We start from the raw sequence: 26,371 nt of genomic DNA on the forward strand, positions 1-26,371 counted from the left end.
GTTGGATACTTACTATTTTAGTGAGACTTCAGTATTATCCTTTTCCCTCAAATAGTGTTGCCTTTTCTCGCTCTTCATTTATCAGTTAATGTAAAAAAAAAAAGGAAAGGAAAACTAAAATAAAGTGTTCACATCCTTTGAAGGTTTTGTTAGTTTCCACCTCTTAACACTGAATATATTTTATGGTTATCTGTAGATTTAACTTATCTATATTCTACTTTAATAGCATTACAGAATTGAACAGGCTCTTCTTAAGTATGAATCTTTTCCTGTTCTCTAGATCTCTGTAAAAGCTTATAATTATGAACTGCCTTGCTAGAGAGGAAATGAAGAATACCCTTTCATTTGAAACTTACAGAGTAACTTAAAATTAGACTATAATTTCAAGCCTCTCTCTTTACTTAGACTTACTTAGTTTTCTCCATTAATCTCAGAAGGCTAAATGAATTCTTTTATTATTATTATTATTTTTTAAATTTAATTTAATTCTTTAAAACTTTTTATTGGTGCACTGTATTCATACATCATAATGGTATAAAAAAAACTTTTGTAGACAAATATGCACACATTGCCCAGTCAGCCCCACTCTGATCCCCACCCCATTCCCTCCCCATCCCTCCTTCCCATGCTTGGCTTAGTGGTTGACATCTAGTATTATAGCAATTTATCCAAAATTAAAAATGATAATCTCACATAACAGTTTCATTTGTCTGATACCAAGCTTTTGATAACTTAAAGATAACATTTCATTATTTCTTTTTGCTTTCTTTCTTACCAGAGAATATATTTTTTCTTTTTTTTAGGTGAAACTATCATATATTTATATATTTATTTTTCAGAAAAAAATCTATCCTAATATGGAATATGGACTCTAGATACCCAAAACGATCTTGAAAAAGAACAAAGCTAGAAGATATATATTTTCTGATTTCAAACCATATAAAGCTACAATAATTGAAACAGTGTAGTACTGTTCTAAAGGCAGATATATAAACCATTGGAGTTAAATAAAAGCCTAGAGATAAAATGCTTCCATATATTGTCAAGTTATTTTTGACAAGGTTTCCACGAATATTTGGTGGAGGAAATAATAATCTTTTAACTAAATATTGTTGAAAAATAATAATTACATGGAAAAGAATAAAATTGGACCCTTACCTAATCCCATATACACATATTAACTCAAAATAGATAAAAGACCTAAATATAACTCTTAATACTATAAACTTTTAGAAGAAAATCTGGGTCATAAAACCTCACAACATTGAAATTGGAAGTGATTTCTTGGATATGATTTCAATGGCACAGGCAACGAAAGGGTAAATAAACTCCCTAAAAAATAAAAAAAATTGTATATCCAAAGACAATGTAAACAGAGTTAAAAGTTACTGATAGAATGGGATAAAATATTTCCAAATGCTATATCTGAAGGTATATTAATATTCCAACTAGAAATCCTAAAACTTAGCAACAATAAAAGCAAACAATACAATTTAGAGATAGGTAAAAGACTAACATAAATAATGAATCTCCACAGATAACCAACCTTAGTTGTCTGTTGGGTGAAAAATCTTATTTCTCTGGTTCTGGTGTGTGTTACCTATTTCTTCTTTGTAGTTAATCTCTTTGAGTATTTTCTCTAGCGCTGGTTTTGAAGACATAAATTCCTTCAGTTTCTGTTTGTCATGGAAGCTTCTTATTTCCCCATCTAATTTGATAGAAAGTTTTGCTGGATAGGAAATTTTTGGCTGGAAGTTGTTTTCTTTCAGAGTTTGGAATATGTTACTCCCAGCCCTTCTGGCTCTCATGACTTGGTTTGGGAAGTCTGGAGTGATTCTAATTGGTTTGCCTCTGAATGTCACTTGGCCCTTTGTTTTTGTTGCCCTCAAGATTCTCTGCTTGGCTTCCCACATTGGTCATTTAGACAATTATGTGGCGTGGGGATCCTCTTCTCCGATCCTGTCTAAAGGGAGTTCTATAAGTTTTCTGACCTGTGTATTGACCTCTTGCTCTATGTTTGGAAAATTTTCTGCTATTACTTCCTTGAAGAGATTGTTGATCCCTTTGGTTTCACCTTCTTTTCCCTCCTCTATTCCAATTATTCTTAGGTTAGCTCTCTTAAAATGGGCCCATATTTCTTCAATGTCAGATTCCTGCTGTTGGATATTTTTTTCTAGATTAGACTATGCGTTCATTTTTGGATTGCTCATCTTCTAAGAGCGAGATTCTATTCTCCATGTGGTCTAATCGGTTGTTTGTACTTTGAATTGAGGCCTTTACTTCATTAATTGCATCCTTTATCTCATTTTGGCTCTCTCTGAATTCTTTTTGAAACACCTCTATTATTTCTACAGTTATTTTCCTGATTTGATCTTATAGAGATCTCTGAAGTTCTTTGTTATCGGGTTCTGATGTTGTGGGGTTGTGGGCGTTCATTGCTCCATTGTTATTCCTCTTTCCCATGATTTTGGGAGTTTGTGCCTTCTCTGGGTTCTTCCCTTGGGTCACTATGACTTCACTTAAGGTGCTCTGGATCTCGAGTCTGTGGTATCTCAGACCCCACTACTCTTTTACTGGGTTGTATCACAGAGTCTCAGATCCAGGGAGTCGATAGAGGCTGCTTTAGACTATGAGGGGTGCCAGGTTGGGCGTTCTCCTATGGTGTGATATCTCTGCCACTGCCACTACCCCACTGGGTCAAGTCCCTGGCCTGTATGGGTTGCAAACTTTTGTACTGTAGATTGCTATTCACTTTGTTTCTTTTGCTGTGCGGAACTCTCTAATTTGATACACTTTCTAAGGTTTGAAACAGTTCCATTTATATGTTATTGCTTTTGTTGCCTGTTTTTAGTGTTACATGTGAGAAGTCATAGCTATATTCAGTGTGATGAAGCTATTCCCCCTATGTTTTCTTCTGGGAATTTTATAGTTTTAGGTCTTGTATGTTGAAGCCTTTAATTATTATAAGTCAGTATATGTGTATGGTGTAAGGTAAAGGTCCATGTTCATTCTTTTGGATGTGGATATTCAATTTTCCAGCACTGTTTGTCCAAGAAACTATGTTTTCTCCCTTGTGTAGACTTGGCACCATTGTTGAGAGCATTTAGCCATATATATGAGAGATTATTTCAGGGTTCTTCTATTTTTATCAGTCTATACATCTGTCTTTATGCCCCAATCATACTGTTTTAGTTACTGGAGTTATGTGATATGTTTTGAAATCAGGAGATGTGAGGCTTCCATCTTTTTATTTCTGAAGATTGTTTTGGGTGCTTAGAGATAATGTGAATTTTAGGGTGTTTTTTCCTATTTCTGCAAAAAAAAATTGCCATTGGCATTTTGATAGAGATTACACTGACTCTATAGTAGATTTCCTATGGTAGTATGTACATTTTTTTCACAGTACTGGGGGTTGAATTCAGGGGCATTCTACCCCAAGCTACACCCCATTCCTATTCTTTTTTTATTTTGAAACAGGGTCTCCTAAGTTGCAGAGTACCTCACTAAGTAGCTGAGGCTGGCCTTGAACCTGCTTCTGTCTCAGCCTTCCAAGTATTAGTATTACAAGTGTGTGCCACCACACCCAGCTAGTATGTACATTTTATTTTATTTTATTTTTGCAGTACTGGGGATGGAACCTAGGTGCATTCTATATCTGAACTACAGCCCCAGCCCTATTTTTTATTCTTCATTTTGAAACAGGGTCTCACTGAGTTGCAAAGTGCCTCACTAAGTAGCTGAGGCTGTCCTTGAACTGCAGTCCTCCTCTATCAGCCTCTGAAAAGCTGGGATTAAGGCTCTGCATCACCACACCTGGCTTTAGTATATACATTTTAACAGCATTTCATTTTCCAATCCATGGACACAGGATATTGTCTTATTAGTTTACATATTATTTAATTTCTTTTAACAGTGTTTTGTAGTTTTTGGTGTATAAGCTTCATTGGTTAAGTTTATCCTTAAGTGTTTATTCTTTTTGATACTCTTGTAAATGGACTCATTTCTCAATTCCTTTTTTTCCGATTCATTGTTATATTGTTAATGTATTGAAATTACTCATTTTTGATGGTTGATTTATTTCCTGCAATTTGCTGAACTTATTTGTTCTAACAGGTTTTTTGGGGGTAGTAGATTTTTTTTATTGCACAAGATCATTTTATCAATGAACAAAAATAACTTTTATTCTGTTATCTCTGGATACTTTTTGTTTTTGTTTTTTACCTGATTGCTCTGGCAAGGACTTCTGGTACAGTGCTGAGTACACATAGCAAGAAAGGGCATCCTTGCTTTGATTCTGATGGTAGAAGAAAAGCTTTCAGATTTTCACAATTGAATGTAACATTGGCTGTGGATTTTTTATGTATGGTCTCCATTATGTTCAGGTAATTTTCTTAAGTCTTGATTGTTTTTATCCTGAAAGTATTGAATATTTCAATTGCTTTTTCTGTATCAGTTGAAATGGTTGTGGTTTTTGTTTTTGATTCTGTTATAATAGTATATAACATTTATTGATTTTCATATTATCAAACTATCCTTGCATTTGAGGAACAAATTCTGCATGTCATAATGTATAATTGTATTGATGCATTGTTGAATTTGGTATGTTAGTATTTTGTTGAAGATTTTTGTGCAAGTATTCATTAGGGATATTGGCCTTTAGTTTTCTTTTCTTGTAGTTCTTTTGTCTGGTTTTGGTTAATACTGGTTTCAGAGAATTCATTTGGAAGTTTTTCCATCCTTTTCATTTTTTTCAGTTTAGAGTTGGTATATTAACTTTTCTTTAAGTGATAGAACTCTCCAGTGAAGCAATCTTATCCTGGACTTGACTTTGTTAGGAGGTTTCTGATTACTGATTCAGTGTCCTGACTAGTTATAGATCTGTTCATATTTTATATGTCTTCATGAATTGTTCTTGATAGATACGTTAACTTCATGTTACTGTAATGAAATACTGTAGATGATTAATTTAGAAAGAGAAAAGGTTTGTTTAGTTCATAGTTCTGGAGGTTCCAGTCTAAGATCTGGCAGCCATATTGTTTTGGGCCTCTGATGAGGATACCAGATGGTAATGGTAAGGAGCATGTGTTGGAGCAAATGGCTTACATTATCACTTAGAAAGAAAAATGAGAGGGAAAGAAGAAACAAGGGCCCTATAATCCTCTTTGAGGATATATTCCCAACATCCTAAGAACCTGCCATAAGGCCCTACCTCCTCATCTTTCTATAGCACTGCCCTGGGGACCAAACCTTCAACACATGGACCTTTTGGGAACATTCATCCAAACCATACCAGTAGACTGTGTTTCTAGGAAATTATCCATTTCTTTTAGAATATACAGTTTATTGGTGTATAATTCTTCAAACTAGTCTCATCTTTTATTTCTGTGTTATTAGATATAATATCTCTGTTTTTATTTGATTTTTGTTGAGTCTTATTTTTTCCCCAGTTAGTATAGTTAAGAATGTTTTGATTTTGTTCATCTTTTAGCCAGCCAACTTTTAGTTTAGTTGATTTTTTTCCTATCTTTATTTCTTCTCTAGTCTTTATGATTTCTTTTTTTTCCCTAACTTTGGGTTTTCTCTTTCTGGTTCTGTGATAAAAATACAAAGTCATGAATTGGTGGTTTTTCTCAGTCACAGTGAGCTGTGTCAGTTTCTGACTAGGGTTCTGCAAGTTTTCAGGTGCTGCCACAAACCTCTGCGTTCTCTTTTGTTCTCAGTGGGCCCCAGACATCCAAAGTGTGCTGGTTCTCCATCTGCATGTGGAGTCAGGTGAGACAAAGCATCCCTTGGACAGCTCCTACAGAGCTGGAGTGTTTGAAATACTTCCTGCTCTTCTCTTTCCATCCCAGGGGAGAAGACTTGTGTCTTCATTTGTACTTTCAAATGGCAGGTTTTTTTTGGGAGGGAGGGAGATGTTGAAATGAAATTGCTTTTCTTATCGGTTTTAATACACGTGATCTTGGTTTTGAGCTTGAAGTATAGTGACTTTCTCATTGGTTTCTGGCATTTTTATAAAGGTTTTTCAAACTGCATACTGTTAAAAGTGTGTTTGTGTGTGTGTAATCTTGGATTTCCTATTTTGATATCTTGCTGAACCTAGTATCCAGAGTGTTTACTGGAGCTTTATTATGCAGGAATGATATTGTCTTCTGCAGTTAACTCAGTCTTTCCTTACCTCCTGATAGGGTAGGTTGATGCCATTGGCTCAAAGTCTCAACTTTTTAATCAAATGGTTGATCTTACTGGCATGGCCATTAAGCCAGCTGAGTCATCTCCTTAGTATAAACTGTCTAGAGGCCCACTATGAGTGAAGTGTCTATTTAGTTCACTTGCCCATTTTTTAATTGGATTATTTGTTTACGTAGTGCTGAGTTTCTTGAGTTCTCTATATATTCTAGATATTAGTCCTCTATCTGAGGAATAGGTGGCAAAAATCTTCTCCCATTCTGTTGGCTCTAGGTTGAGGTTCTTGATAGTTTCCTTTGCTGTACAGAAGCTCTTCAGTTTCATGCAATCCCATATATTTATTTGCCTTTTAGTTTGTTGTGCCTTTGGGGTCTTGTTGAGAAAGTTTTTATCTTTGCCTATGTGTTGCAGTGTTGGACCTATGCCCCCTTCAAGGAGCTTTAAGGTCTCTAGTCAGATTTCCGTCTTTGATTCATCTTGAATTGACTTCTGTGCAGGGTGAGAAAGTGGCATTTATTTCCATTTTTCTGTGTATAGTTAACCAGTTTTGCCAACAGTATTTGTTGAACAGACTATCTTTCTTCCAGTGTATGTTTTTGGCCCCTTTGTCAAATATCAGTTGGCTGTAAATGTATGGATTTGTTTCTGAGTCTTCTGTTCTGCTCCATTGGTCTATGTATCTATTTGTGCTGTTACCATGCTGTTTTTATTACTATGGCTTTGTAGTATAATTTAAAGTCAGGTATTATGATCCCTCCTGCATTGTTTTTGTTGCTGAGAACTACTTTGGCTATTCTGGGTTTTTTGTTGTTGCAAATGAATTTAAGGACTGATTTTTCTATGTCTCTGAGGAATGATCTTGGTAACTTAATGGGTATTGCATTGAATCTGTAGATCACTTTTGAAAGTATACCCATTTTGATGATATTTGTCTATCCATGAACGTTGGAAGATCTTTCTATCTTCTAAGATCTTCGATTTCTTTTTTCAAAGTTTTTAAATTTTCTTTGTAGAGGTCATTTACCTCCTTGGTTAAGTTTATTCCTAAGTATTTTATTTTATTGTGGGAAATCCTGAATGGAAGTGTTTTCTGGATTTTTTTGTTTTTGGTGGATTTATGGTTGGTATACAGAAAACCTTCTGATTTTGAAGATTGATTTTTTTATCCAGACACTTTGCTGAAATTGTCGATCAGTTCTATAAGCCTTTTGTTTGAGTTTGTTAGGTATTCTAAGTATAATATCATGTCATCTGCAAATAGTGAAAGTTTGAGTTCTTTTCCTATTTGTACTCCTTTAATTTCCTTTTCTTGCCTTATTGCTCTGGCTAGAGTCTCAAGTACTATATTGAAGTGAAATGGTAATAATGGAAATCCCTGTCTTGTTCCTGTGTTTAGGGGGAATTCTCAAAAATTTTCCCCATTTAATATGATGTTGGTTGTGGGCTTATTGTAGATTGTCTTTATAATGTTGAGGTATGCTACTGAGACCAAACTCAATGTAAGAGTCTTTGTTCTCTACAGCTTGTCTAGTTTGGCTTTTCTCTGTTCAACATGATTGGGTCATCTGTAGTAATCATGGAGATCCTACTAGTTGGGTCTAGTGTTAAGCATAGGTCTCCCACTACACTTTCCACTGATGCAGAGCCTGAGTATGTCTGAGCCTCTACTATGTCTAACAGCAGACTCTTTCCCCATGTTCAGGTTGAGCCACTAAGTCTCAGACCCAGGGAATTTATTGCGGCTGTGAGAATCCCTCAGGGCTCTGTGCTGGGTGTTCTCCCACAGGCACAGTGGCTTCATTTAAGGTGTTTCTGTTCACTGGACTGGATCTCTGGTAGGCATGGTAAGCTTAGCTTCCATTGCTTAAGTGTTAGGTTCCTTCCCCACCTTTGCCAGGTCGAACCACAAAGTCTCAGACACAGGGTGTTTATTGTGGCTGCGCGAATCCCTGGGAGCGCCATGCTATGCATTTTCCAGTGGGAACTGTGGTTTCACTTAAGGTATTTTTGGACACCAGTCTGGATTTCTGGAGGATGTGGTGAGCTCAGCTGCCACTGCTGCAAGTTGTAGCCGATGTTTGCACAGGAGGAATGGATGACTCACAGTTCTGATGATCTGCAGTTGCCCACTTCAGGTCCCTGGTTGCCCTCTTGTTCTTCCCTGAAGTCAGGTGCAGTGAGGCAAGATGGTGCCAGTGTGGTACCTGCAGCTGCAAGGCGGGCAGGTTTCCCATTTGTTGCTCTGGATCCCTGGAGAGTGTGATGAGCTCGCCGCCACCAGTGGGAGCTGCAGCCAGTGTTTGTGCAGAAAGAACTGATGGCCCACAGCTCAGTGATGTACAGCTGGCCACTTCAGGCTTGGCTGTTTTCCTGTTTGTCTCTGGAGTCAGGTGAAGTCGGGTGCAGTAAGGCAAGATGGTGCTGCCACGGCAGGCGGGTTTCTTTTCTGCTCTGTTAGGTCTTATAACCTTTCTTTTCCTCCAGCCTTGTACCTATCATGTTATTCCTCTACTGGTAGTATTTTCTGGCTTTGTAGAACACTGTTTCCGAGGCAGTGGTGATTTGGTGTCAGTAGGACTGATATGTGCTGCTTCTCTCGGTCGCCATCCTCCTGGAAATTCCATATAGTTTTGTTTACTTATTCGGTGTACATTTTGTGTGTATTTTGAATCTTTTCCCTTTGCAGGCAAGTCGCCATCTTTGTCTTTTTTCATTTTTCCATTGTTTCAGTTGAGCATTTATAAGAGGGAACTGCTGGAAACAAGAGGATAAATATTCAAGGAAATTTAAATCAAGAATAGGGAATAGTATTTGCTTAAGTCTGATAATATACAAAGATAGGTTTTAAAACTTTGATGCCGGGCATGATGACGCATATTTGTAATCCCAGTACTTGGGAGACTGAGACAGGAGTATCACACAGGTTCGAAGCCAGCCTCAGCTACTCAGTGAGGCTCTCAGCAACTTAGTGATACCCTTTTTCCAAATAAAAACATGAAATAGGTCTGGGAGTATAGTCTGGAGGTAGAAAGCCCCTGGGTTTCATTCCCAGTATCACACACACACACACCCCAAAAAACTTTATTGATGAATATAAAATGAAATCTGTATATTTTGGCTGTTTCTCTTCTTTTTAGGGTCCCGTATTAATAGGAAGTTCACAAGGTGGTGTTAACATTGAAGATGTTGCTGCTGAGACTCCTGATGCCATAGTTAAAGAACCTGTTGATATTATAGAAGGCATTAAAAAGGAACAAGCTGTCCGGGTAAGTTGTATTCTGAAAAAAATTTAGTTTATAATTAGAAAATTAAAATGCTTAAGGAAAGATAATTAATTTGGTACAAATAAAATAATTGTTAAAACTTAAAAATTTTTAGTCAAGACAAGTTAATATCTTTTATGAAATTGTAGCTTTTGGAAGTATTTCTAATTTTTTCACATTCCTGAAATATTTCAATATATGTCTTTAAAAGATAAGAATTTTTTGAAAAGTGTCACTATACTATTACTGTATCTAGTAACATTAAAAATAATTTCTTAATATTATTATTTATCTAGTCATTCATTTCCCAATTATTGTTTCTTTTTTATAGTTTATTTGAGTCAGAATCCATAAAAAGTTCTTCATTGTTATTGGCTAATATATTTCAAGTTTTTCCTTATTATAGATTTCTCTTTCCTTACTCTTTCCATCCTTTTCAATTTATTTGTTGAGAAAACTGGTGTGAAGTCAGGTGTGGTGGCGCATGCTTGTAATCCCAGCATTTGGGAGGCTGAGACAGGAGGATCTTGAGAATCTTGGTTTGTGGACATCCTTAGCTACTTAGTGGGGCCCTCTGCAACTTAGTGAGACCCTGTTTCAAAATAAAGAATACAAAGTAGGGCAGGGGTTGTAGCTCAGAGGTCAAATGTCCCTGGGCTCCATCCACAGACCTACAGAAAAGAAAAGAAAAGAAAAAAGAAAAAAAGAAACTGGTATGATTATCATATTGTTTCTTATACTTTGAATTTTACATCCCCATGTATCTTTAAATATTCTTGTAGTCCCCTTTGTTTCCTGTTAACTGTATAGAATGGCAAGGAGATCCAAGCATGGTGGTGCACACTTGTAATTCTAGTACTTGGGAGGCTGAGACAGGAGTATCTCAGGTTTGAGTAGTGAGATCCTCACAACATAGACCCTATTTCAAAATAAAGAATAAATAAAATAGGGCTGAGGGTATACCTTGTAGGTAAAACGCCCCTGGGTTCAGTGACACCCCCCCACACACACACACGAAAAAAAAAAGTAAAAATAGGGCTGGGGGTATAGCCCAGAGATAGAATGCCCCGGGGTTCAAACCCCAGTATCACAAAAAGAAAAGAAAGAAAAAAAAAAAAAGAAATTAAATGCTTCCAGTACTTTTTTAAAAAACTCTATAGATACCTCTCATTAGGACTCTCTTCTCAAGATTGTAAATTTCTCTACTATATGTTAGAGGCTAAATACATGTATCTTTTGGGTCTGGCACAATGTCTGCATGTATTAGATGTTCAGTGGATTTTTCATGAAAGGGATAATGCTTATTTGACTGTTTTTGTCTTTTTTACTTGGTAGGCACTCTTCCTAAATTATCTAAAAGGTGAAGTGGAACTATTTAGTATTTTGGCCATTGAGTATTTGGATCATTGAGATTGTCAATCTATCTTTTATATCTAGTTTTAATAAAATATAATCCTCCTTTTCAAGTTTTAAGTCAGCCATAGGGTTAGTGGCAGTATGGAGGCTACAGAATAAACACTGAAACTGTAATTTAGATGAATGGCAAGTTATATGATCTCTCTAAATCCTTTTCTCACCTGTGAAATGGGAATAATACCTGCTTTGTGAAGATTCTGAATAAAAAGTTTTGTTCTGCCATTTAGTAATAGTAGTTGCTATTACAGTAATTGTTTGCTTGTTTGTTTATTGATCAGTTGATTGATTGATTGGTGGTACTGGGGTTCCTGGAAATCCTTCTACCTCCGGGCTACACTCCTAGACCCATATTTATATTTTTATTTGGAAACAGGGTCTTTTAAGCCAGTGTGGCTGGCTTTGAACCTGCACGATCCTCCTGTCTCCGCCTCCCAAGCGCGGGGATTACAAGCGTGCACCACCACCCCCAGCAGTAATTGTTTAATTTTGAGTTACTCATTCTTATTTTTTTAATGATAAACTGCAAGGTTTTTATGTATAGTATTTTAATGGGAACATATACAAACTCATAATAAAAAGACAAATTACTTTCAGCTTGCAGAGAAGATGGGATTTCCAGCTAATATTGTGGATGCTGCAGCAGAAAACATGGTCAAACTTTATAACCTTTTTCTGAAATATGATGCAACCATGGTAGAAATAAATCCAATGGTAGAAGATTCAGATGGAGCTGGTAAAGTATCTTCTTTTGTCAAATATTGATTATGCATTTGTCTATCATGCTTCACTAAGGAGTTGAACTCATAAGTAAATTCATTTTTGTCAAGAAGCTTATTTTATAATTAATTGAATGTGAATAAATATGAAAAAAACCCATGAAGCTGGTTGTGGTGGTACACACCTGTAATCCTAATACTTGGGAGGTTGAGACAGGAAGAGAGTGAGTTTGCAGTGAGTCTTAGCAACTTAGTGAGGCCCTATCAGCTTAGTGAGACCCTGCTTCAAAATTTAAATAAAAAGGACTGGGGATGTAGCTCAGTGGTAGTAGAATACTACCTTTGTTCAATCCTTAGTAACACACATACACACACACAAACACACACACAAAATGAAAACAAATACACACATAGATACACATATAGGGATTAGAATTGCAGTATCTAATATGGTGACCATCATCCATTTGTGGCTATTTAAATTTAAGTTAATTAGTTAATTAATTTTTGTGGTACTGGGGATTGAACTCAGGGCCATTCTACTTCTCTATCCAAGCTATACCCCCAGCACTAACTTTTTTTATTCTTTATTATGAAAGTGGGTCTCATTAAGTTGTGGACGGCCTCACTAAGTAGCTGAGGCTGGCCACGAACCTACAATTTTGCTGTCTCAGACTCCTAAGTACTGAGATTACAAGCGTGTGCCACCATGCCCAGCTTAAATTTTATTAAAATGATATAAGATTGAAGAATTAAGTTCCTCCTCAGTCATACTAGTCACATGTCAAGTTTAAGTTTTCAGTAGCCACATATTGGATAGTGTGGTTGTATGTATAGAGTGAGTAAGTGTGTGTTGAGTGTGTATGTGTGGATGCATGTGCATTTCCACCATTAAAGAGGGTTTTATTGGGCATGAGCTGGGTTAGAATATTGAGTGTGGGTGTGAGTGAATAGCTGTAGTTTGGGGGGAATTGTCATATGGGTCTCCATGAGTTTCAGATTTCAGAGACATGATAGATCTTATCTTTATTGTGCAAAAGGATACCTTCAGATATATATATATATATATATATATATATATATATATATATATATATATATTTTTTTTTTTTTTTTTTTTTTTTTTTTTTTTTTTTTTGGTGGTACTGGAGGTGTAACCCAGAGGGTTTCTCCCTCTGGGCTATACTTCCAGACCTGTTTTATGTTTTATTTGGAAGCAGGGTCTCACTAAGTTGCTCAGAGCCTAAGTAGCTGAGGCTGGCTTTGAACCTGTGTGATCATCCTGTCTCAGCCTCCCAAGTGCTGAGATTACAAGTGTGCACCACCATGCCCAGCGTAAAGATATTTTAATATTTCTAGTCACTAGAGAAATAAGACTAGCTTGTCACTTTGGTTCTTTTTTTGCATGTGCTTAAAATATAAATCAGATTTGAATCATCATCCCTTATAACTATAGTTTAAAAATGTTACTTTATTCTAAAGTTTTTAATTTTTTTTATTTTTGTATTAGCTTCTACTGTTGCTGTAATGTATTTGATTTTGTTTCAACTCTCTTTGGGTAGTTCTAATCTTCTTAAGCATTTGTAGTTCATTTTTTACTCATACTAATTCTTTATCAAAAATATAAATATTTAGTTGGTCATTTATATGAGATAGTATAAATACTCAATTTTTTTGTGAAAATAAAATAGTTTATAAAACTGAACATAATCTTTTTTGAAGATTGAGGACTGATTGCACATTTTAAAAATGCATTCAGTGAAGAATTGTAAAAAACATTTCTTATATTATTTTCCTGATTATGCAACTTAAGACCAATTAACATTGAATACAAACCCACTGAATTATTTCCAACTTTGAAACTCAACAGCTATATTCTGTGGCTAAGGGAATGTCTTCGTCCTCTTAACTACTTTTTCTATGTATTGAAATTTTCTTTATTTCTTAGTATGCATTTGACATATTTAGAAGCAATTTTTAAAATTAAAGGTGTCATGTATTTCTTATAGAAAATTTTGCAAAATGCCAAGAACTATAGGTATAAAAGAAAAAAGAACTCCTATGACTATACCCATTACCCTCTTAAGGTTTCATATAGTTCATTTTATCCTTTTGTGTAATTGCAGTTGTACTGTCTATTCAGTTTCTATCTTTGACTTTTTTTTTTTTTTTTGGTGGTACTGGGGATGGAACGCAAGGGCTTTCTACCTCCGGGTTATATTCCCAGACATATTTATTTTTTATTTGGAAACAGGGTCTCATTAAGTTGCTGAGAGCCTCACTAAGTAGCTGAGCCTGGCTTCGAACCTGTGCGATCCTCCTGTTTCAGCCTCCCAAGCGCAGGGATTACAAGCCTGCGCCACCCCACCCGGCTTCTATTTTTGACTTTGAATTAAAAAGTATACAAGAGTATTTTCCATGAATAATGTTTTCCAAAAGACAAATTTTAAGACTTTTACTTTATGTATTTTTTACAACTTTGATTATCTTTTATATAGATTCAAACTGATAATGAAGAAATGATGGCTTGTTTTATTTTTCGTTTCTTTGATTATTAGTGATGTTGAAAACTTTCCAAGTTTATTGAATGTTATGTTTTCCTTCTGTAAACTGTCCTTTTGATGTTTTTTGCTTCCTGGCTTAGTTTCATATCAATGCTATAAAAATTACTATAAATTTAGGTGATTTAAAACAACAGAAACTTATTCTGTCATAGTTCTGAAGGCCAGAAGTCCAAAATTGGTATCACATGAAGTCAAGGTTTCACTTGGGGAGCTCTAGTGAGGGGGGCCTAGGGAAGAATTTGTTCTTTGCTCCTTCCAATTTCATGTGGCATGTCTTTGCCTCATTTCAATCTCTGCCTCTGTGGTCATATGGCCTCTTCTTTTTTCAGTTATCTCCTTCCTTCCTTCCTTCCTTCCTTCCTTCCTTCCTTCCTTCCTTCCTTCCTTCCTCTTTCCCTCCCTCCTTCCCTCTCCCCCTCTCTTTTCTTTTCTTTTCTTTTCTTTTTTGCAGTACTGGGAATGGAACCCAGGGACATTCTACCTATGAATGACACCTGCAGCCCTACTTTTCAGGGTCTCATTGAGTTGCAAAGGGCCTCACTAAGTAGCTGAGGTTGTTTGCGAACCACAATCCTCCTGTCTCCGCCTCCTGAATTCTGGGATTACAAGCATCGGCTCTCTTCTCTTCTCTTCTCTTCTCTTCTCTTCTCTTCTCTTCTCTTCTCTTCTCTTCTCTTCTCTTTTTTGCAGTACTGGGGAATGGAACCCAAGGACATTCTACCTCCAAGCTACACCCTCAGCCCTATTTTTAATTCTTTGTTTTGAAACAGGGCCTCACTGAGTTGCAAAGAGCCTCACTAAATAGCTGAGGCTGTCCACGAACTGCGATCCTCGGGTCCCAGCCTCCCGAGTGTTGAGATTACAAATGTGCGCCATCATGCCTGGCTCTGCTTCTTATAAGGATATTTGTGAAGTCATTTAGGGCCCATTCAGATAACCCAGAATCATCTCATCTTCTTTTCCTTGTCTTAATCACATCTGCACAAATTTTATCATACTAACATTCACAGATTCAGTGTGAATCAGAACCTATTATCATTTGGTGGTCATTATTTAGTTTACTGTAGTACACTATAGTGGTAGTTTTTCTTATTAATATGATGAGGACTTTGTGTTTTTTCATTTATTTTAGAGTAAATTAGAGTCTCACGTCATTACACAATTTATAGTGATAATGACATGTATGCACACAGCACTTGGCCTGCTTTCCTCTGTCTCCCTCCTGACTCCTCACTTCCCTATACAAGGTATTGAGATGACATTGGTATTCAACATGTATACATGATGTTCATGGAAGTGTTTTCTTCATTGGACCTTCCTTTCCCACCTCCCTTAGACCACCTTCTGGGCTCCACTGGAGTTTCTACTCCATTATCTGAAATCCCTCTGGTATCTTGATTATGTGTTTTAAAAAATATTAATTCATTTACATGATTAGAAAAGCAATATAAGAAAGTATATTTCTACTCATCTTATTCGTTTACTGGGAAATGTAGTTTTCTCTTTATCCTCATTTATTTCTATTTCAGTTTTGTTTTCTTGCTTGTTTTTAGTGTTTATTTTGCAAATAAAGCAAATTAGAAAATAGCTTCTTCTCACCCTTACAGAAAAAATTGAGAACTATACATTTTGCATCTTGTTTTATTTATCTAATAATAGAGCCTGATGATTTCTCCATTTAAATGCTTGTTAATTTCTTGTCTGGCATTTGATGTAATTTTTTCTGAGTTTGTACTTAGTTTAATTTGGAAACATATTAAAGCATTTTGTTTTTACTTATACTCCAATCTAATTTTGATTTCTATTACTTTTATGCTGATTTTTTCCTTATCCCAAGATTAGTAACTATTCATCTGTAGTATGTTCTGTTTTTCATTTCCCCCTTTTTTTTTTAAGTCTTTAATCAATCAAGATTTTACTTTTCCCTTTTCTAAGATCAATAACTCTTCATCTGCAGTATATTCTCTTTTTTGTTAAATTAAAAAAAATCTTTAATCAAGATTTTACTTTGGCATTATTTTATTTTTCTAATATTGTTGAATGAAGTGGTGTTTCCTTACTGATTTTTGGTACCCTTTCTCATTATATTCTATCTTCAAATGATATCTTGCCATTTTTGACAACCTGGATGAACCTGGAATACATTCTATTAAATGTCTTTTTTATATTTCTATTGGTGCATTGTAATCATACATCACATTGGAATACAAGACTTGAGAGGATAAATAAGCACACATCATCCAATTAGCCCTCATCCAATCCCCATCCCATTTCCTCCCCCTCCCTTGATCCCATGCTTGATTAGTGATTATCTTTGATACATTTGTTTACATACCTCATGAGTTTTAAAGAGGTTCCATCCTCCCCCATCCCATCCCCTCTGATTGGTCACCTTAATTGCTTCTCAATAGGGCCCTTTCTACAACTCGACCTCCTCCTATTACCCTTTTCTTCCTAGTTTTTGCTAATTAGGGGAAGTATCTGGTTTTTATTTTCTGTGATATTTCTCTGTGCATGCTGCATTGCAAGTTCTGATCCCACTCTTGATGGCCCCAATAGTGGCCTGGCCACCCAGAGTACTCTGATCCTGACCTCGCTGGTTCCAGTACCGGCCTTGTCTCATAGGAGGCCCCGATCCTGGCCTCACTGGCCCCCGCACTGGCCTAACCCCTCGGCTGGCTGCAGTCCCAGCCTTGGAGGCCCCAGCATTGGCCTTGCCTTATGGCAGGCTCCGATCCCAGCCTTGCTGGCTCCGGAACTGATCTAACCCCTCAGCAGGCTCCGATCCCAGCCTCGGAGGCCCCAGTACTGGCCTTGCTTCACGGGAGGCTCCGATCCTGGCCTTGCTGGCCCCGGCACCGGCCTTACCCCTCTGCAGGCTTCGATCCCAGCCTTTGAGGCCCCAGCACCGGCCTTGCCTCACGGCAGGCTCTGATCCTGGGCTTGCTGGCCCTGGCACCGGTCTAACACCTTGGCAGGCTCTGATCTCATTCTCAGAGGCCCCAGCACCGGCCTTGCCTCACGGCAACATTCTGCTAAATGTTATAAGTTAAGAGTTGGTTGTGGTGGTGCACACCTGTAATCTTACTTGGGAGGCTGAGACAAGAGGAGTGCAGGTTAAAGGCCAGCCTCGGAAACTTATCTAGACACTCAGCAATTTAGACACTGTTACAAAATAAAAAAAATCAAAGGGCTGGGCTATAGCTGTAGGTAGAATGCCCCTTGGTTCAGTGCCTAGTGCCAAAAAGAAAGGAAAGGAGAAAAGAAAGCCAGGTGTGGCGGTGCACACTTGTAATTCCAGTACTTGGGAGACTGAGACAGGGTTTGCGGCCAGCTTCAGCTATTTAGTGAGGCCCTCTGCAACTTAGTGAGACCCTGTTTCAAAATAAAAGATAAAAAATAGGGTTGGGAGTATAGCTCATAGGTAGAATGCCCCTGGGTTCGATCCCCAATGCAGAAAAAAAAAAAAAAAGCCAAAAGGTAGATACTGTAGGATTTCACTTATATGTGGGGATTCATTCATTCATTTGTTGTGTGCTGGGGAAACCCAGGGACATTCTGCCTCTAAGCTATACCTTCAGCCCCTTTTATTTTACATACATACTATATATATATATGTTTTGTTTTTTGTGAGTTTGGAGATGGAACCCAGGGGTATTTGCCTCACCCCTGCCCTATTTTTTATTATTTATTTTGAAACCAGAGTCTCACTAAGTTGCAGAAGGCCTCACTAAGTAGCTGAGGCTGTCTGTGAACCACGATCCTCCAGTCTCATCCTCCCAAATGCTGGGATTACAAGTGTGTGCCACCACGCCCAGCTTTATTTTATATTTTGAAACAGGATCTTGGGTAGGTTGTTGAGTCTTGCTAAACTACTGAGGTTGATCTTAAACCTGCAATCTTCCTATCTCAGCCTTTCAAATACTGGGGTTACAGGCATGCACTACCACACCAGTTTTTAGTTTTCATCATTTCTTTTAAACCTGTATATCTTTGATTGCACATGTACGTTTGTGCATGTAATTTAATCATGTATGTAGATTTGTGTAACTACCACCATAACCAGGCAGCTGTTTCATCATCAAAATGACCTTTTTCTACACCTCATTGTACCCTCCACCCTATTATTTTCCATTCCTTACCTGTGCCCTGGAAACCACTGTTCTTTATAGTTTTGTCTTAAAAATGTTTTTATTGGTGCCTTATAGTCATATATCTTTATGGGAGTACAAGATAGTTTTTTCTTTTTTGAGAACATTGTAGAAACGTGATCATATAATATGTAATCTTTTGAGATTAGCTATTTTACTACATAAATGTTACTTCACATGACGATTACTACATGACTGCATTTTTTGGTATTCTATCCTTCCTCACTTCAGTCTCATTATGGCATTCTCCTTGCAGTCCACCAGGTTGTTGCATGTACCAAGAGTTTATTCCTTTCTATTGCTGAGTAGTGTTCCATTATATAAGTTATCTGAAATTTTTTTTACCATTTACTATTTGAAGGATATATGACTTGTTTTCAATATGATAAGCTACTGTGAATATTTGTATATAAATTTTGGTTGATCATAAGTTCTCTCTTTGTCCTTTTGATGAGGTAGTTCGGGCTTTTTTGTTTTTTTAACTTCTAGCAGTTCTGGAATTAGCCTTTTGTTTAAAGGGCCTTGTTTTTTTTTTTTTTTTTTTGAAAATTACATTTAGACACCAAAGTATGCATACTCATGCTCATTGCTATTAATATGTCATTGTTTCTATGACTTTTATGCAGAGCCGAAAAGTATGTGTGTATACACACACACACACACACACACACACACACACACACACCACCTCACTTGGGAAGCTTTGACAGGGTTTATATGTATTATGTCCCTCTTAAAAGATATCCAAATTTAGAGCCGGGCATGGTGGCACACACTTGTAATCCCAGCATTTGGGAGGCTGAGACTGGAGGATCTGGGTTCATGGCCAGCCTCAGCTACTTAGTGAGGCCCTCTGCAACTCAGTGAAGCCCTGTTTCAAAATAAAGAATAAAAAATAGGGCTTGGGGTATAGCTCAGAGGGAGAATTCCCCTGGGTTCCATCCCCAGTACTATATAAAAAAAAAAAAATCTCCAAATTTATAACGATACCTCTAATTACACTCGTAATGCCTCAGGGTTCATTCTAGTTTGACAAATTCTGTATTTGTAATTCTTTTACCTAACATTTAGAAACTTGGCTTCCATTATCTTCATCATATTTATTCATTTGTTCCTCTATTTCTGTAGATAAGACTTTTCTAGCCTTGGCATTGTCAACATTTTGGGGTAGATCTTTTTTGTCCTCATCGTCATTATGGAGAGCTATCTTTGCACTTTAGGGTATTTAACAGGATATTTACCCAGTAGCACTCAGGTGCCAGTATTCACTGTCAGTTGCAATAACCATAATGCCTTGAGATAGTGCCAGAAGCCCCCTGTGGGACAGAACTGCCCCTGGTTGATGAGAACCGTTGCTGTGGACCCAAGTTTCAATATGTTATATCCTTTGAGCTCAATGAATTTTCTGTTAGCATTTCTTCTAGTGTAGATTTGCAAGTAATAAATTTTGTTTCCATTTGTTTGAAAATGTCTTTTATTTTTTGCCTTCCTGTAAAGCATATTTTGACTGGAAATAGGATTTATATACATGTATTTTCTACTCTTCACTTTTCTCCTTTCAGTTTCATGTATGTTAGACCTTGTGACATCGTCTAACAGATCACTGAGGTCTTTTTTTTATTCCTTTCTATAGATTGGATAATTTTTTAGGTTAAATCACCCACCACTAATTTCCTATAAAGCCCATACAGTGAATATTTCATTTCAAATACTGTACTTTATAGTTCTAGATTTACCATTTGGTTTCTTTTGTTAGGAAATCTCGAAAAAACCTATCTATTTGTGATCATATTTTCCCTTGAATCTTTAAATATATTGTAAAAAGTTGTTTTATAGTTGTCTGATAATTCCAAATCTAAGCCATCATGGGTTTAGTTTCATATGACTGCTTCTTAATTACATACTGTATTCTTCAGGAGTAAATGATATAAGAATTCTAAATTCTATTTACCTGAAAGAAAATTTGTTTTTTTCTGTTTTTGGCAATTAACTTAGCTGGACTAACAACTTTGTTGTGTTGGGCAGCAACTAAAACTGCTCATGTCTTTCTGCCATGTTTATTGTAGTTATATTGGAGTGAGGAAGGGATAAAGTATTGAAAGATGTAGTCAGAAGTAATCTTCATGAGATCCATTTTGGTTGAGTGCTTGGAGTAGATGTAAGAGAGAATGGTAGCAGACAAACTTGGTGCTAGGAGTTTCAGTACAGGGTTTGGTAGTTATAAGCATTTTAGACTTAATGGGCTACAAATGATCTTGGGTTCTTCTGTTTTTTTTATTTTTGTTCTTCTTCCTTTCCATTCTTCTTTCTTCATAATCCTTTAAAAATGTAAAACCTGTTGTTCTTAGGTATTATTAAAAATAGGTACATCAAATCTTTCTAGAGTTTGCTGACCTTTCTTTTCTTTCTTTCTTTTTTTTTTTTTTTTTTTTTTTGGTGGTACTGGGGATAGAACCCAGAGGCTTTCTACCTCCGGGCTATACTCCCAGACCATTTTATATTTTATTTGGAAACAGGGTCTCACTAAGTTGCTTAGAGCCTCACTAAGTAGCTGAGGCTGGCTTTGAACCTGTGCGATCCTCCTGTCTCAGCCTCCAAAGCGCGGGGATTACAAGCGTGTGCCACCAAGTGTGCCCAGCTTGCTGACCTTTCTTTATTTCTTTGTTTCTTTTTCTTCTTCTTCTTCAGTACTGGGGATGGAACCCAGGGGCATTCTACCTCCAAGCTATGCCCTCCGCCCTATTTTTTATTCTTTATTTTGAAACAGGGTCTCACTGAATAGCTGAGACTGTTCGTGAACAACAAAGCAACAACAACAAAAGCCCCTGGGTTCCATCCCCAGTACTAAAAAAATAAAAAAGATTAAAAAGAAAAAAGAAAGTGCTTCTCCCTTATACTAAACAGTTTTTGATTATTGATTAGTTTTTTTGTGTCTGTCTTGAAATTAAGGTCACTTTCTTTTTTCCTTTCAAAGTGTTATGTATGGATGCAAAGATCAATTTTGATTCCAATTCAGCCTTCCGCCAAAAGAAAATCTTTGACCTTCGGGACTGGACCCAGGAAGATGAAAGGGACAAAGATGCAGCTAAGGCAGATCTCAACTACATTGGCCTCGATGGAAACATAGGCTGTTTAGGTATCATGTGTCTTTGTATTGTCATTGGCTGCACTAATTCCATTCTCTGCTGTTTATATAAATCATTTTTCCCTCTTGGTAGTAAATGGTGCTGGTTTGGCTATGGCCACAATGGATATAATAAAACTTCATGGAGGGACTCCAGCCAACTTTCTTGATGTTGGTGGTGGTGCCACAGTCCAACAAGTAACAGAAGCATTTAAGCTTATTACTTCAGATAAAAAGGTAAGGGATGGCTTATGTTTTAGAATTTGAATTATGAGAAATAACTTATTAGTAGGTGTTATGGCTATGCTGTTGAGCATTAAAATTTAAAAGACCTCAATATTTTGGGGAAAAGAGTTGAAATCAGTGTAATAAAAATTAACTAGAGAACTCTTGACAGAGTTGTCTGCTTAACTTTGATTTGGTAGACAAGGTGAAGAAATATTAGATGACATTATACATGGTAATGAAGATCTGGTATTGGAGCCATTCATATGGGAAAAAATTTCTAGAGCTATTACTAAGCCAGGAATCAGGAAACTATATAAAGCTACAAAGAAAGTAAAAAGTCACCTTTAATTTTACCCAGAGATAATATTTATTATTGATTTGATCTGTTTTCTTTGAGGCTTGTTAATGCATATATGTTTGACATACACAGTTCATATATATCTTTTTATTCATTATTAGTTATTTTTTTTTGTGGTACTGATGATTAAGCCCAGGAGTATTCTACATCTGAGCTACATCCTCAAACCCTTTTTTAATTTTTTCCTCTTTTGGTTTTGAAATAAGGTTTCAGTAGATTGCTAAGAGTCTTGCTACATTGCTGAGGTTGTCCTCGAACCTGTCATCCTCCTGTCTCAGCCTCCCTAGTGGGTACTGGGATTATAGGTGTATACTACCCTGCTTGGCTCTGTGTGTGTGTGTGTGTGTGTGTGTGTGTGTGTGTGTGTGTGTGTGTGTGTTTTGTGGTGCTGGGAATTGAACCCAGGGGCATTCTACCTCTGAGCTACACTCCCAGCCTGATTTTTTATTCTTTATTTTGAAACAGGGTCTGCTAAGTTGCAGAGGCCTCACTAAATAGCTGGGACTGGCCAGGAACCCAGATCCTTCCATCTCAGCCTTCCAAGTACTAGGATTACAAGCATGTGCCACCACACCCTGCTATTCATGTATATTTTTAATATGCCTATTTTGAGTCTTTATTTTTGGCTAACTTACCTTGAATGCTTTTCACAGTTCACTAAGGTAGTCTCAAACATTTATTTTGATGTTTGTATGCTCTGTCTTACAGAAACGCCATAAATTACAACTATGCATTTATAAATCATTATTGGAATATATGGGGTGTGAAACTTTGTAATCTAAAAGACATACTAAGGAGTATATTTATTGTTTGGCCTGTGTAGATTTTGTAAGCCTTATAGAAAATTAAAATATTGGACTCTGGAACTAGTCTTTTTGAATTTAGACTGAGAATTCCTTTCTGGTAGGGGTCATATCTTATTCTTTGTTGCCTCTTCTAGTGACTGGTATAATGCCCAGTGTATACACAGGTAAATAATAAAATTTTTCATGTTTCTGGCCTTTCATATCCATTTTTGTGGTGTTATTAACGACTCTAGGATAGTTTTAAAAATAAATTTATTTCTGCATTTCCTATGATCTTATAGGGTTAATTATCATATTCACTAATTTTGCAAAGCGGGCTCAACTGATAGGCATAAAATGTACTTTATTTCACTGGGTAGTGATGCCTGTCATGCATCAGAGGCCAGGTAGAAGAATAAGGTATTTCTGGATAAATGTGTTAAGTTTGGGTTGTGGTGACTAGTAGGTAATTGGTTTGCTAGATCAACAATTATATTTAAAATGTTTGGAAATACCTTTGAGCGTTTTTGTCATACTGAAAAGAATTGAAGTCTTAGGAGTTGGTGAGTTGATCCATGTGAGTGAAATGAGGAAGAATGGAACCTTGCCTCTCAGTGTTGGAGAGAGAGGGGAGGGGGAGGAAGAGAGAGGAAGAGAAAGAAAGAGATCTGAAGTTTAGGATGAAGAGTTTTGAGGAGTAAGGCAATAGGCAACAATGTCAGATTAAGCTGATGGAGTGAGTGATCAAGCTGAGTAAGGATCAAAAGGGATGATTAGGAACCTTAGTAAGAATAATAGAGCCAGGCATGGTGGCACACGCTTGTAATCCCAGCATTTGGGAGGCTGAGACTGGAGGATCTGGGTTCATGGCCAGCCTCAGCTACTTAGTGAGGCCCTCCGCAACTTAGTGAGACCCTGAATACAAAATAGGGCTGGGGGTGTAGCTCGGAGGTAGAGTGCCCCTGGGTTCCATCCCCAGTATTGCAAGTAAAATAAATAAACAAGCAAACAAACAAACAAATAAGTAAGTAAAAAGAATAATAGAGGAACTGGATCAGGCCAGTTTATAAAGGAATAAGTCATATTTGGGAATTGAGGGACTAGAGACATTAAAGAGTTTTCACAGAGGTTTTGGAAGGGCATATAGTACTATCATTTGAAGGGACCTGTGGATTCCTAGTACTGCAAAAAGAGGGAGGGAAGGATGAAGGGAGCAGGGAGGGAGAGAAAGCGAGAGAATGAATGAATATAAGAATGAATATGAATATGAATGAGAATATAAGCCAGGTGTCAGTATAACCCAAGAAAGTTGAAGTAACTTCTGGCAGGCAGTGGGCTGAGAGCTAGAAGAGAATATGGTGTTTTGGTATGAAAATGTTACTATAGAATTCATTTTTTTCTGGAACCCAGGGGCATTCTGCCTCTGAGCTATATCACCAGCCCTATTTTTTATTCTTTATTTTGAAACAGGGTCTCATTGAGATGCAAAGGGCCTCACTAAGTACTGAGGCTGCCTGTGAATCGCGATTCTTTGTCTCAGCCTCTCAAGGAATGCTGGGATTACAAGTGTGCATCACCATGCCTAGCTTAGAATTAATTTTTTAAATAAGGCACAGATCCCTGTCTTTTCTTGGGAGAGAAGGACACATATTCATTTCTTTAAAACGTCATTGGCAGGTACTGGCTATCCTGGTCAACATTTTTGGAGGAATCATGAGATGTGATGTTATTGCACAAGGTATAGTCATGGCAGTAAAAGATTTGGAAATTAAAATACCTGTTGTGGTACGGTTACAAGGTGAGTGTCAAAGATATCTTGAAGTTTTTACTAACTGCTTACAACTTTATAATTCCAAGGAGTTCAGTTCATTTAAAGTATAGTTTGCAAATAGCTGTGTCTTTTAAACAAAACGTATAAAATTAAATAAAAAAAACATAGTTTTGAAAAAAAATCATAACATTGGGACAGAAATATTTATAGTCTTGCTTGGTGTAATTTTATATATTTTTTGTGATTTATCTGGAACTCTTACTTGCCTTAATTATGAATATGGTGAGGTGAAATATTTTATGAAGTGACTCCAGGTTTTTGTAATTTTTTTTGGTTTAGAAATATTTGTTATGAAATATGAAAGAGCCCAATACAGTAGTGGAAGGTGATCAGGGGAGGGAAGAGGGGAAGGAAAGGGGAGGTACAGGAAAGGAAACAAGACCACATAGTGTTGCAGGCATATATGAATGTATCACTATGATTCTCACTATTATGTACAAATATGATGCACCAATAAAAAGTACACAAACTAAAAAATATTTATGTTAAATTATGAAAGTCCTCCTATGTTGAAGTTTTGCACTATAACATGCCATGACAAAGATTTTAAATGCTTTTGCATATATAGTTAAGGTATTTATTTATATTTGCATAAATCATTTCCAGGTACACGAGTTGATGATGCTAAGGCACTGATAGCTGACAGTGGACTTAAAATTCTTGCTTGTGATGACTTGGATGAAGCTGCTAAAATGGTAAATGAACTGTGTTAATATAAAGACAAATTTGTGTTATTTATTTATTTATTTATTTATTTATTTATTTATTTAGTGGGGATTGAACCCAGGGGCATTCTACCTCTGAGCTACACCCCCAGCTCTATTTTTTTATTTTTTATTTTGAAACAAGGCCCACTAACTTGCAGATGGCCTAACTAAATGGCTGCGGCTGGCCTCAACACTGAGAGCCTCCTGTCTCAGCCTCCCAAGTACTGGGAGTACCACCATACCTGGCATGTAGAGGATTTACAAATCCTTAAGTTCTGAAATAAACTAGCTCATTATTAATGCCACTAATATTTATTACTTCAGCTAATAAATACATAGTGAACTGTTAAAATTATTCATAATAATAGAATGGCAAACTATTCAGCGGGGGTGATTGCAAAAGTTATAGAGGTTGCTGAGGTGGGGTTTTGCAGTGGAGAATAAATATTTTGCTCAACCAGTTCCAAATACAACAATTTGAAGTGGGAACTTATGGCCAAAGAGTTGGGTGAGAATCAGTACATTGAAAATTACTAAGAGGAAACATCACAGTGAGGGTATTCTGGCTAAAATGACAAGCAAGATTGCGATTAAGAGTGGGCAATGCAAGCCGGCCATGGTGACACACGCTTGTAATCCCAGCATTTGGGAGACCGAGACAAGAGGATGCGGGTTCATGGCCAGGCTCAGCTACTTAGTGAGGCCCTCTGCAACTCAGAGAGACCCTGTTTCAAAATAAAGAATAACAAAATAGGGCTGGGGGTGTATCTCGGAGGTAGACTGTCCCTGAGTTCCATCTCAGTACTGCAAAAAAAAAAATAAGTAAATAAATAAAAAATAAAAAGGTGGGCAATGCAGATTCAGACAGGAATGTCCAGAAGTCAAGGCCCACTTAAAAAAAGAGTTGAGGGAGCTGGTGAGAGTTTGGTTAACAGAATTTTCAGAACCTTCCTATACCTGTGGTTTATCTTAAACATTGATCAGTGTGTGCCCAATCTGGTCTCATCTGTATTGTTACCTACTTTCTGAGGTAATTAAT

At 36.9% G+C, this 26,371-nt stretch overlaps 1 protein-coding gene across 1 annotated transcript in view; it reads left to right on the forward strand.

Annotated features, from left to right (window-relative positions):
- SUCLA2 (succinate-CoA ligase ADP-forming subunit beta) overlaps nucleotides 1-26,371 on the forward strand; it is a gene marked incomplete at both ends in the record, with an annotated part of 50,916 nt that overhangs the window by 17,059 nt on the left and 7,486 nt on the right. Inside the window, 6 exons of the mRNA XM_080689807.1 lie at nucleotides 9,327-9,455; nucleotides 11,463-11,601; nucleotides 21,274-21,435; nucleotides 21,518-21,660; nucleotides 24,472-24,592; nucleotides 25,232-25,320. Coding sequence (XP_080545933.1) covers nucleotides 9,327-9,455; nucleotides 11,463-11,601; nucleotides 21,274-21,435; nucleotides 21,518-21,660; nucleotides 24,472-24,592; nucleotides 25,232-25,320 — 783 coding nt within the window. The remainder of the gene's footprint in view (nucleotides 1-9,326; nucleotides 9,456-11,462; nucleotides 11,602-21,273; nucleotides 21,436-21,517; nucleotides 21,661-24,471; nucleotides 24,593-25,231; nucleotides 25,321-26,371) is intronic.

This window comes from Muscardinus avellanarius (genome assembly GCF_963383645.1).
Source record: "Muscardinus avellanarius genome assembly, chromosome: 2".
Taxonomy (NCBI): Eukaryota; Metazoa; Chordata; class Mammalia; order Rodentia; family Gliridae; genus Muscardinus; species Muscardinus avellanarius.